Source organism: Phaethon aethereus (genome assembly GCF_964289735.1).
Source record: "Phaethon aethereus genome assembly, chromosome: 17".
NCBI lineage: Eukaryota > Metazoa > Chordata > Aves > Phaethontiformes > Phaethontidae > Phaethon > Phaethon aethereus.
This window is the reverse complement of record NC_138593.1, coordinates 1,047,903-1,060,479: the sequence shown is the minus strand read 5'-3', so window position 1 is coordinate 1,060,479 and position 12,577 is coordinate 1,047,903. Positions and strand designations below refer to the sequence as shown.

At 61.0% G+C, this 12,577-nt stretch overlaps 1 protein-coding gene across 1 annotated transcript in view; it reads left to right on the top strand.

Moving 5' to 3' along the window:
* SEZ6L (seizure related 6 homolog like) overlaps positions 1-12,577 on the top strand; it is a gene marked incomplete at both ends in the record, with an annotated part of 44,945 nt that overhangs the window by 27,508 nt on the left and 4,860 nt on the right. Inside the window, 8 exons of the mRNA XM_082007596.1 lie at positions 653-1,357; positions 1,619-1,752; positions 7,558-7,750; positions 8,318-8,503; positions 8,948-9,113; positions 9,995-10,161; positions 11,202-11,396; positions 11,488-11,626. Coding sequence (XP_081863722.1) covers positions 653-1,357; positions 1,619-1,752; positions 7,558-7,750; positions 8,318-8,503; positions 8,948-9,113; positions 9,995-10,161; positions 11,202-11,396; positions 11,488-11,626 — 1,885 coding nt within the window. The remainder of the gene's footprint in view (positions 1-652; positions 1,358-1,618; positions 1,753-7,557; positions 7,751-8,317; positions 8,504-8,947; positions 9,114-9,994; positions 10,162-11,201; positions 11,397-11,487; positions 11,627-12,577) is intronic.

The following is a 12,577-nucleotide window of genomic DNA, read 5'->3' as shown; positions in this document are numbered from 1 at the left end:
AATGTTGACTCTCTGCCTCTTGGAGCTTTCTGCAGCATTTCGCAGAGCCGCGGCGCTGTGGACCGCAGCCCAACCGGACCCGTCAGTGGTGAATAAATCTGTATTTCATGCAATTAAACTCCCCGGCCGAAGCGGCGGCGGCGCGGCTTTGATTACTCTTTCTTTCCCGCGCATTGCTTCACCCACCACGAGAGAAGGTTCGTGGCTGCCGAAGCAGAGACCTCGCAGAAGCGGGTGGTGTTTTGCCGCGGGAGGCCGGAGGAAGCAGTGAGCGGGCGCCCGCTCCCCGCCAGGCAGGGGATCAGCCATATTCGCTGATGACAATTGCAAAAATAAAGGCTTTTCACAGAGGCCGAGCCAGAGCAACAAACTCAGCAGGAGCGAGCGAACCTCCCTGAACAAGTGACCTCTGATAGAGAGACCACATAGCAGCTCTGAAACAGCGAGATAAGGCCCCCGAGTCTCAGCAGAAACCCGACTTTCAGGGAGTTGGCGCAGGCTCGTTATTGCTTTCCCATAACGAGCCCGTTTGGGAGAGCGGCAGGCGGTCAGTCAGCCACAGCTCCCCGGGGGGCTGATTTGGTGCCGCCGCCACAGCTATAATTTCATGCCCAGAATTGCCCAAGTCCCACTTTTCCCCATTTTTTTGCAGACAGCGGATCAGGGGCAGCGCTGGTCCCTGCCAGCCCGGACCCTCTGGCTGCGGATGAGCTGACGGACAAGATGGCTGGCGGAGCCGGGGAGCGTGGGCACGCCACCGCGCTCAACCTGTTGCCCGCCACAGAGGAGGGCGGCGCCGATCCGGCGGCGGAGGAGACGACGCTGCCGGTGCAGAGCCGCATCCTGCCGATGCCCACCGCTGCCCCCGACGCTGATGCAAAACAAACTTTCCCTGCGAAGAAAAAGCCGCCTACTCTAAAGCAAGTAAATACGGCAAGGAAGCACCCGAGGCCCAAGCCCACCCTGCCAGGGCCCCCCAGGGCTGCCTCCTCAGCCAGCCCGCTGGGCTCCGGGCTCCCCACAGCCTCCCAAGAGCCACGTGTGCCAGCAGAGGCAGCAGCCGGGGCGGGGGACGCAGAGCAGAGCCCCCCTGAGCTGCCCTGGGAGGGCCAGGCCACCACCAGCCACCCCGCGCTGCAGATCTCCCCATCCACCCTGCCGCCGGTGGTCCCTCGTCCCTTCCCCGGCAGCATGGGCGATGCCGGTGAGCTTCCCACCGCGGCTCCCACCAGCGCCGCTCTTAACCGGACAAACGGCGCGGAGACCGAGGTGCGCGGCTCCGCCTCGGAAGAGAACCAAGAAACCACCACGTCCACCATCATCACCACCACCGTCATAACCACGGAGCCCACCCCGGGTAAGCCGCGCTGCCGGCACGGGGCCGGGGGGCACGGGAGTGGGGTCACGGCAGCTGGCGGGGAGCAGCTCCGCGCGTGGTGCCAGCAGCACTGCCTGGGTTTGTGGGGCTGCCCAAAACCTTCCGCGCTTCGGTGGCGTCAGCTGCTGGAGCAGGGACCTGGGTGCGGGGTGCAGGGCTCAGGGGGAGCACCCGGGCGCGGGAGGGAGCTGCGGGGTGAGCCGCTCCCCAGCGGCAGTCGCTGACGCGCGTTCCCCCCAGCTCTCTGCAGCATGAGCTCCCGCGACCCCGAGGGCTACATCGACTCCACGGACTACCCCCCGCTGCCCCGGCACGGCTACCTGGAGTGCACCTACAACGTCACCGTCTACACGGGCTACGGCGTCGAGCTCCAGGTGAGAAGCGCGTCGGTGGGGGGGATCACCACGGCCTGGCTTCCCTGTGCTGGGGCAGCAGATGATGCCAAGCGCCCACGGCCTTGGGCACGGCTGCCCCGGGCACCCGCACTTGTTAAAAAAACCCTGCCTGCCCAGAGGAGTGCAGGCAGCCCCGAGGCACACAGGCAGCCCCGAGGCGTCGGGGTGGGCAGCACAAATCCCCTCTCCAGCTGGCATTTGCTTTGGACGGGTTTTGGCAAGCGGCTCCTACACCGAAGCAGGGCCACGTCCCCGACAAGCGAAGGATGAAAACCACGCAGACGAGCAGGCGTGTCACACCAAAGCCCCGCAGCAGCAAATAACGCGTGCTGCGGCACAGAGCCAGGGCTGAGTTTCCGTAGGAAGGCGTCTGTAAATGCTGGGAGCCGGCACGCACGGGAGCGTGGAGCGGCAGGCACGGCCGGCGCGGGCGCAGCACACCGTGTGCCGGGGCTGCTGCCGCGCCGGCGCTGTGCAAACCCATCAGAGCGGGGGCTCTGGCCCAGGCAGATGTACTCGGTCAGCTCGCCCCGAAGTGCTGCGAACCGCAGCCTGGCCGGGCTGGGAGCGGGGCAGGGACCTTGACATGTTTCAAACACCATCGTCTAGGGTCTCCATGCTCTGGCGTGCAATCCTTTCTTGTTCGTGCGTTTTCCCCATGTCACCATTTGCATCCAGTCAAAATCCATTAACTTTTCATCTGTGCAACTAAGAATGTGCATTAAAAGGAGTAGTAGTTCCAGCGAGCTTGTTCCTGCCGTCCCTCCGGCAGGCTCACGCAAGGGGCTGACCTCGGTGGCACAACAGCCGCCGTGGCAGCGAGCCCCGGTGGGGAGGTTGCCCTGAGAGCCGGCAGAGCCGGGCAGCGGTGGCAGCGCGGGGGCAAGCACTGGGATGCGTGCGCATTGCAGACACTTTTCCATGGCAGTAACTGTCTCCCCAAATCCACAGGGTGCTAAAGACAGGCTGCTCTGCTGTAAATTCGCCTCCGCCGTAATCCATCAGGTGACCCCACTCCTGACCTCGCTCCATTGTAAACTGAGGTTTTAATGGAGCATAAAATTAGCCTCTCCACCCCCCCCGAGCTTTGCATTTCAGTTTGCTGATGCTTCCGAGCATTTCAGACAAATTAAATCACAACAGCAGGTCGGCGCTGGCTGAGCACGGCCTCATCCGGAGCTGGCTGAGCGGGTGCCGTCCCGCCCAGCCGGCAGCAGCTCCTGGGGTGCCCGTGATGCCCGCGGGCGGCCGGGCAGGGCTGAGCCACCCCAGCTGGCTGGGCACCGGTGGGAGCCGGAGGTGAATGGGCCCTGGGGCTGCAGGCAGCGGTGCCGAGTGCCCCGGAGCTGCTGCCTGCAGCTGCCTGCAGCAAAGCGCCTGCCCGTGCCCTGCCGCAGGGCAGGCAGCAGCTCAGCAGAGGTTAGAGAGGAGGGGAGGGGGCTGCCAGTCCCTGCCCCGCCGCCCCCGCCGCTGCAGGGCCCCTCTGCTGGTGCCCATGGGCGAGGGCTGGTGTGCGCCAGCACGGTAGCTGCAGTGACTGCCTGACCCGCTGCTGCAGGCAGCGAGCTCTGCAGAAGGCTTTTTAACCATTTGGGCAGCAGCGGCGACATGATTTATGTCCCAGGGAAGCTCGGAATAGCATTCATGGCAAGCGAGACGCAACGGATGTACCCCCTCTCTTCAGTCTGTGCAGGGGACGTCACACACAATACATGCTGATGAGCCCGTGGAGCCGTGGAGGAGACGGCGCAGCGCCGGAACACGGCCCGTGTTTGCGTGGAAACCTGGTTTTAAAACGACAAGTCCCTCTGGGACATCACCCCTGAGCAGTGGGGCTGGTGCAGAACGCTCCGGTCCTGCGGCTGGGACTTTTCCACACTGTCAGGAACAGGCTTTGCGGTAAGGACCCGTGCCCAGCTGCTCCCGACAAGCCTGCAGGACAGGCACGGGAGGCCGGCACCCAAGGGAGCTGAACCTGGAGGCGTCGCTGCCCAAGCGGTTGCTGGCAGGGAGGCTGCAGCTGGCTGACCCCCGGCAGCGTCCCGGCCCATTGCCCCGGGGCTGGGGAAATGAGCCGAAGGGCCAGTGATCGTGGGGTTTAGGCCACCTCTAGCCCTCGCCTCCCCTCCCAGGTGCCAGGACCCATGGTGGTGCACAGGGGGAGTGTGGGGCCCTGGGGAGCAGCCCCCACCATGCCTCAGTTTCCCCACCTGTAAACCAAGACCAACGGCCTCGTTCCGTGCCTCCCTCCAGCTCGCACTTCGGGCAGCAGCTAGCACAGGCGTGCTGGAAGGTGGCGGGCCCGCGGTGCTATTTCGCACCAGAAGGGCTGGGACTGGAGGTGGTGGAGGAGGACTGGTGGCCGCAGGGGCGGTGGCAGCTCGCCGGTTGGGAAGCAGAGCAGGGGACGCACTGGCTGGAGCGGCAGAAGGATGGCGGGTGCCACTGCTCATCCCCAGCGTGCCAGCCTGGCTGCGGCAAGGCCTGCGCCAGAGCCGGGCGGGACGGCCATTGCCTCCCCGCTGCTCCCCTCGTTTTGCCCGGTGCTGACGGAGTCTTTTCCATCACTCTTCAATTATTTCACGTGTACAAACACTGTGAGCTTCAGTGGCTCTGAGGCTAATTCCACCTTAACGCGGTGCAACTTCCTCAGCTGCCTCACCATGACGGGGATAATTGGTTAACATTTAAGTGACTGGCTTTAATTCACAGCTCCTGTAATGGAGATGGGCAGATCTTGCTGGTGAGGAGGCGTGGGGCAGAGCTCGCCTGCCAGGATGGCATGATGCAGAAGTGACCCCCAGGGTTCAGCATGCTGCGTGGGGAGGGCAGAGCAAGGGAAGGTGAAGTGCTGACTTTTCCCTCTGTGAATCTTGTTAAAGGCATCTGCAGGGGTAAAAATAAGCCCCTGGGACAGGAAGGTGCTGACCCTGCATGGGGTCACTGCTCAATGCAGGGATGGTGGGAGAGCCCGGTGGTGGCAGAAATGACTGCGGCGTTGCAGCCCTGCCTCGAAATAGAGACCGGGAGTGCAGAGCTCTGGGGCTGCTCCTGCCGGCACTTGGAGCCATTCAGGTGGCGCCGGGGACCCTCCGCTTCCTTGCTTTGAGCCCTTTGGAGTCAGACCCTCGCTTGCCACAGGGGAAATCTGCCTTGGTGAGGAGTGGGTGTGAAGCCTGGATGTCAGGCATGGTCTTGGGAAGGGCTGCCAAAGTGCTGGGGGGCTGCCCAGTGCCTCATGAGAGCTCAGGGGTCCCCGCTCTGCTCGCTGTCGGCGGCCCCCCGTGCAGCATCCCGGAGAGAGCTGTGCCTCAGCCTGCCTGCCCCCGCGCCAGCCGGGTCGCACCATCGCAGCCCTTTGAGTCGCGGAGCAGCCAGCTCTCCGAATGCTTAGTTAAATTATATTTATTTTTAAAATTCTTGAATCTTTCCTTGGCAGGAAACAGAATTTCCCTAAAGAGATTTTTCTAGTGGGTGAGCAAGGCTGGCAGCCTGAATCAAGGATCCCTCCTGTCTTCCCAACAGACTCTTTGGGAGCTGACATTGGTGCAGCCTCTATTAAAGGGACAACTTGTCCTCCCCAGGCCCCGGCAGGAACTCGCACATATGGTCCCTCTCGCAGCGGCTGACGGTCCCTGGCGTGAGGCCACTGCATCCGTCTGTACCTGCCGGTTACTCCAGAGCAGACGGGTCCTCCGAGGCTGCCTGGCACTGGCACGGGGAACCGCAGGTCCTTTGTGATGACACCCCTGCTCCGGGCTCCTCTGAGCCTGGGGTTACGGGGGTTACGGTGGGGGGAGGCTGCCGGCGGAGCCGAGCGGTGCCCCCACCCCGCAGCACCCTGCGAAGGGCCGGGGAGATGCTGCCGCGTTCGTCAGCTCCCTCCCTTCTGCAGAGCTCTGCCTGCTCCAGATGCTCCTCGGAAAACCCTTCCCAGCGCGGGGAGGGAGAGCTGAGCCGCTCAGCTGCAGCCAGCTGCTCGGGTGGCACTCCCGAACATTTCCCTCTCGAATTTGCCGGAGTGATTCGGCGCTAGATGGTGTGCTTGATGATAGTCATCACCGGAGGAAGGTAGCTGGGGAGCAGGCTTGTCTTTGGGTGATTTCAGAACAAAGCGTGTTAGAAACACCCTGGAAACATCTTTGCAGTGATTCAAACCCAGGTCGGGAAGCCAAATTCTGCCTGAGTGGGAGCTGGGGGAAGTCATTAGCGTTGTACATAGCCCACTTAGCATCCCTGGATCCCGTGCTCCAAATAATTCATCCCAAATAAAATTTAATTAATTCTATTTATTAATAATTAGATCTGAGCCATCCCACCGCACAGGATGTGTGCATGCTGTGCTGGGGAGGCACATTTTCAGGACAGAACCTGGGGAAGAAGAAATGACCTGAGGCAGGCTGGGGTCCAGGACAGGCACTTGCCCCGTGTTTCCGACACACCACGCGGCACCCATGAGGACTGAGGGCTGCTTTTCCCTGCAGTGAGGACCAGAAACTCACTGGTTGGCTCCTCCTGGGTTAAAAGCGTGGGCTGGGATGAACCCAGGCATGCTCTGACCCTGCTCTGCCTGGGGGCTGCTCAGCCCAGCTCAGCAGTGTGAGGACCGGGCTTTTCCAGGCACCGTTCAGGGCTTAAGGACCTTCGGGGCAGGCAGGGAGTTACTTGACAGGGTTGGGGTCATTTCTCCAGAGGAGATCTCTCTTCTTCCAGCAGAAGGTCAGAGGTTGCCAAGCACTGCGGGTGGCTCTGTGCACAGTACCAGCAGCCCTCGAAGCCAGGCACATCCCCGCCTCGTGCGCCGGGTGGGGGAGATGGGCACAGTTGTGACAACAGCCACAAATCCTTCTAGTCACAACATCGTCGGGAGTGCTCGCAATTACGGGCTAAGGCTGTGGTGTGTGCTAAATATAGAGCCCTGGTCCTCACACACTTAAGGAAACAAACGATCTGATGAGCATCTTTCTGCTGAAATATGAGCCCATTTATTAAAGCTAAATGGACATGAAATGCAAATATGAGGTTACTTTTCAGCTATTTCCAAATAATAATTAAAGCCTTTTGGGGATTCCTCATTAGATGCATTTGCCATGCGACTCCCCATCCACTCCCCGGTGTGGATGAGGGTTGCCGGGGAGGATCCCCGGTGCACGGGGCGGACGGTGAGCACCAAGCCGTACAAAATCCCCTGGTTTGGTTGCAAGCCTGTGCTGAACAGCGCAGCCGTGGCTGAGACCAGTGAGCCTTGGCCGCGGCCATGCTCTGAGTCACGGTGCCCTGAGACGCGGGTCTGCTCCCAGGGCTGATGCGGGCAGAGTTGGGGTCCCACCACTACCCTAACCAGGGACTTAAGGGACCCCTTCATCTTCCTCCTCTCTCACCCTCGCCGCCTCTACCCGCCTGCCCCGATCCCCAGTTTCAGCAGGGAAGTAGACATGGGTCAACTTGTGCCAGAGGAGCATCCAGCTTTGAAATGCGTCTCAGGTGAGCAGCGCCAGCTGCCCTGCGCCTGCTGTCCCGGGGAAGGGAGAAGGGGTCGGCTGTCACGAGGGTCCCTCGGGCTCGTGCAGGGCGCAGACTGATCCATGGCCACTGAACAAGCAGCTCCTCCTGTCTGCAACAGCCCGCAGTGCTCGGAGTGGTGCAGAGGGAAGGCTGCGGTGGTGCAACGCTCTGTGGCTGCTGGTGCTGCGTGTTTTGGTGCTGGGACACGACTGTTCACCCAGCACCCCGCCAGGACCCCCGCCTTCGCCCCCACAGCTCACGGTCTCTGCTCCCCCCCAGGTGAAGAGTGTGAACCTGTCTGACGGGGAGGTGCTCTCCATCCGCGGGGTGGACGGCGATGCCCTGGTGGTCCTGGCCAACCAGACCCTGCTGGTGGAGGGCCAGGTGATCCGCAGTCCCACCAACACCATCTCCGTCTACTTCCGCACCTTCCAGGACGAGGTGGTGGGGACCTTCCAGCTCCACTACCAGGGTGGGTGCCTCCCCGCTGCGGGCGCGCAAGGAGGGGTGGGACGGGGCTCAGCCCCGCTGGGCTGCGGGGGTGGAAGGACGCTGGGCTCTGCCCTTGCAGGTGAGCCAGGCTCCTGTTTCACTGCTTGCCCATGCTCAGAGCATCGGGGCAGGGGCGAGTGGCAGCTCACGTCATGCCCCGGGCAGAGGGTTCAATGTGCACTGATGTCCCGGACCCCAGGGGTAGCTGTGCTCCTCACACCCACCTTGCCCTGTTTCTGTCCCTGTGCAGCAGCTCCTCCCACACAGACTTAGACTGCAAGTCTATTTTTTTTTCCTTGAAGAGCTATAAAAAATAGATGAGTTCAAGAAAATTATTTTTAAAATAGAAACTGGGTCTGAGCAAAAGCAGAAACAGGTGGAGAAACGGCAGCAGGGTGGTTTGTCGGTGCTCTGCGGCTGGCACCCAGCAAGGTCTGTCCGTGGCACCGTGGGCACATCCAGCATGTCCCCAGCGCTGCCCTCCCCGACTGCAGGGTGGCTCAGAGCAGACAAGCTGTAAGCTCCGAAATGTGTGTGCTTGTTCCAGTGTTTATGCTGAGCTGCAATTTTCCACGGAGACCTGACTTCGGAGATGTCACCGTGATGGATTTGCACTCGGGTGGAATTGCTCATTTTCACTGTCACCTGGGCTACGAGCTGCAGGGTCCCAGGGTGCTTACGTGCATCAACGCATCGAGGCCGCACTGGAGCAGCCCAGAGCCAATCTGCTCAGGTACACTCCTCGTTAGTTAGCGTCAGTGCTAAGAAAAACTGGGATCCCCAAAGAAAAGGAATTAGAGTTGCGTTCTTTGGGCTGCGAGTTGAACATGGTCCTGGGAGAGAGTGAAAGCGATGCCCTGCTCTGCGCACGTGCGACCCGAGGTACTGCGGGTTTTCACATCAGTGGCAGCACAATCTGCCTCCTCGCTAGGCAGGTAAGGGAAAGGAAATTACAGACTTTATGTGTACGTGTGAGCAGATATGTGTCTGCATAAAGCAAAGCCAAGCCAGGCAAGAGGTTCATGCATTAAAGACTGCTGAGAAGGGCTGGGCAGGCATCGGTGGAGGGGCTCGTCCCTTTGCTGTGCAGAAGCTCAGGGTGCAAATGCCTGCCCGTACCCTCTGCCTTGCCCTGTCCCCTTGCCCGTCTCAGCGGGGCTGTGCTCTGTGTCGGCAGCGCCCTGCGGCGGGACGGTCCACAATGCCACCATCGGCCGCGTCCTCTCACCCAGCTACACAGCGAACCAGTCGAGCAGCATGTACTGTGTGTGGGCGATCGGGGCCCCCCCGGGCCAGAAGCTGCACCTCCACTTCGAGAAGCTCCTGCTGACCGAGAAGGACAGGTGAGGCTCCGGGAGCCGCCCGGGTGCCGCTGGCCGGCGGCGAGGTCTGCAGTGAGCCCCGGGACTGCGGAGAGCTTTGCTCTGCCCAGGGTGAGGAGCGGGGAGCTTTGCTGGGCACTAAATATGCCAAGGCCTGGAAGGTCCAAGCTGGTCGCAGCTCCCCCGCCTCACACCTCCTGCCTTCCCGGTGCCCGGGCTGCAGGTGTCCCGGGAGGCAGCACCAACCCGAGCTCGGGGTGCAGCACGGAGGAGGCTGCCAGAGGCCAGATGGGGGGGAGGAGGTCAGAGAAGGGTGCTGGTGGAGAGGAAGAGGTTCCTGATTTAGGTGTCTGAGTGCTCAGGAGGCCAGACAGGTCTTTGAGCAAAAAGAGCTAAAGAGGCAGGCGCAGAGCACCAGCCCCGGCTATCCCAAGGCCCTGCGCTTCGTGCCGGGGGATCTTGCCGGTCTCCGGATGCTGCTAGCTGTGGGGTGATGCAGTGTGCTACATCACAGCCGTCCTCGCCTCCTCCCAAATACCCAGCACCCAGCACCGCTCATCACCACGGCGCAAGAAGCTGCAAGTCCCCTGCTATCAGCATCCGTAACACAAAGCACATGCTTTACGGTGCTGATGCTCATGTTTAAAAAGCATTAACATTCAGTCTGGTAACAGGCAGTAAAGCAGGTTTATGGCTTGTAGTGAAATCAAAGAATAAAGTCCCTGTTTATGACACGGTAAAAGAGACTTACCTGGTTGGTGAATTTTTTTTGCACAATTTCATTAAAATGCCATATTCCAGCAGCGCTGGAGAGCGGCGCTGGCGAGGAGGGGTCTGGGCGGTGCACTAGGCAGGGTGCAGGGACACTTCTCCCATGTAACATGCCATGTCCTCCCGTGCAGGATGGTGGTGTACAGCGGGGACACGAACCAGTCCGCCATCCTCTACGACTCGCTGCGCGCTGACAGCGTACCCTTCGAAGGGGTGATCAGCGACGGCTCCTCCATCAGGATCGAATTCCTCGCAGAGGAGCCCACGGCCGCCACGGCTTTCAATATACGCTTCGAAGGTGATGTGCTCTCATTTCGGTACCCCTGAGACAAGCAGGCCAGCCTTAGCCAATGCTCCCGGGCCTCAGGTCATTTGGGTGATTAACAGAGATACTGTAGGAAGGGTCCCGGCTGCTCCCGGCACCAGCAGACCCGGTGCTCCTCCATGCCACTGTCCCCGTGTCGCTGTAGGCATGCAGGGCAACCCAAACCTCACCTGGTGCTGGAGTAGCTTTGGGGAAAACATTTGCCTAGCAAGAAATGGGAAAAACAGCAGTGAAATCTCATTTACTCCGACAGAAATGTTCATTGGAGAGCTGACTGTCCACGGACATGTCTCCTGTGCCTGCCGTGGGGCAGCCCTGGGGCATCGGGTGCTGTGTCCAGGATGGGGCCCCTCCAAACCTGGGCTGAAAAGGCCACTGGTGCCATGGGAATCGCACAGCCTGCAGTGACCGTCACCACCAAAGGCCCAGTCTGTCCCCTTCCCTCAGTCCCTGTAGCGCAGCACCGCTGGGTCCCGAGCCCACGCCAGCCACAGGGACGGGGGCTGTCCTGGCTCCTGCCCTCGCGGCAGCGCCTGCTCACCAGGCTGCCCTCCTCCAGGGACGGGGCGCTGGGCAAGCCCCGGGCAGCTCACACAGATTCTCTCCAGTTGTCATTTAAGTGCATCCTGCTGCCAGGATCAGTCCCGCGGGAGCTCCAAGCAAGCTCAATAACGCACAGTAATCCCAGGGTAGATTTCTCAGCAAGCACAGCAACTGGCAGCACAGCGAGTGCGCTACTGATGCTGCTACACAATGGAAGTGGGGTTTGGTTAAGCCTGCATGGCTCAGGACAGATAAACTGTTATTAATCCTAATTGCCTGTAAAACACGCCATGGAAGAGGCCATCCATGCACGGCAGGGATGGAGGGACGGGTTTCTAGCTGGGGATGGCAGCAGTGCCCAGGGCTCTGCTAGCGAAACCCCAGAGCGGAGGGTGAGAGGAGCAGGGGAAAGCAGCTCTCCCCCCAGCCTGCTCCGTGCCCCTGCAGCTAACGGGGGGGTTCTCTTCCAGCCTTTGAGCGGGGCCACTGCTATGAGCCCTACATCCAGAACGGGAACTTCACCACCTCCGACCCCACCTACAACCTGGGCACCACCGTGGAGTTCACGTGTGACCCCGGGCACTCCCTGGAGCAGGGCCCCGCCGTCATCGAGTGTGTCAACATGCGGGACCCGTACTGGAACGACACGGAGCCGCTGTGCCGAGGTCAGTCCCCGTGCCACGGGGTGATGCTGGGTGGCGGGCACGACCACCCCTGGGAGCCCATCTGAGCCCTGCCTGCCTCTCGTTCCTGCAGCCATGTGCGGGGGGGAGCTGACTGCCGTGGCCGGGGTGATCCTGTCGCCCAACTGGCCAGAGCCCTATGCAGAGGGGGAAGACTGCATCTGGAGGGTCCACGTCGGCGAGGAGAAGCGTCTCTTCCTGGACATCCAGCTGTAAGTAGTCCAGACCTCGGTGCATGTCTCTGCCCTGCCAGTGCTCAGCGCACTTCACTGCAGTATCCCTGCTCCCCCTGCCCCAGCAACCAGTGCCTTTTCCCTGTTTTCCCCATCGGAGCTTTCCTAATCCCCTGTGATGTCCTTGGCACCCAGCAGGAGGTCCAGGCCAGTACTGAGTAGTGCTCCCTGAGTTCAAAGTGCTGTTACACCATCCATTGCAGTAGCTAATCGCTCCCGAGACAGCTTCTGAACTCCTGCGGAGCAAAGTCACAGGGAGCGATGCCACAGCAGCACGCAGCCACGTGCGGCTAGGAGTGACACGCAGCACCATCACGAGCTGGTTCATGTGGGGCTAGGAAAGCCTAGCCAGCTCAGCCGTGAGCTGGAAACCTCAGCTTCGTCTCTGGGCTGAATGTGATACAGGCGCTAAGGGGGAGCAAGGGGTTCCCTTGTATCAGTTCCCTTCCTGACTGCCAGCCCCCTCTGTGCCATTCAGCGACATGGCTCAGAAAGCTGCGGGGAGCAGAGCAGAGCCGCCCAGCAAGGCCCTGGCCGCGCTGTCCAGGCGTGGGCAGGCACGGCCGCGCTCGCTGCACGTGCGGGTCTCAGAGGGGTACAGGCTTCGAAACCACGCCAAGGGCTCCCAGCCTGGCAATGTTGCCAATGCAAAGGGAATGTCCTTCGATGCTATTTTGGGTTTTCAAGAGGAGGGCATGCTTCAAGTAGGGGCTTAGAGTCATAAAGGTTTTAAAGCTTTCCGTGAAAATCACAAGTCAGAGCTCCCAGTGCACCTCTCCTGCCTTTATGGGTGCTTGGGCTGAGCAGAACTGGAGGCCAAGTGATTTTAAGTCATCAAACATAAATGTCACTGAGAAAACCATGTTTGACAGAAAGCAGAGATTTACTACAAATGTCAGTTTGCCATGGGGATTAGCTGGGCGCCTTCCA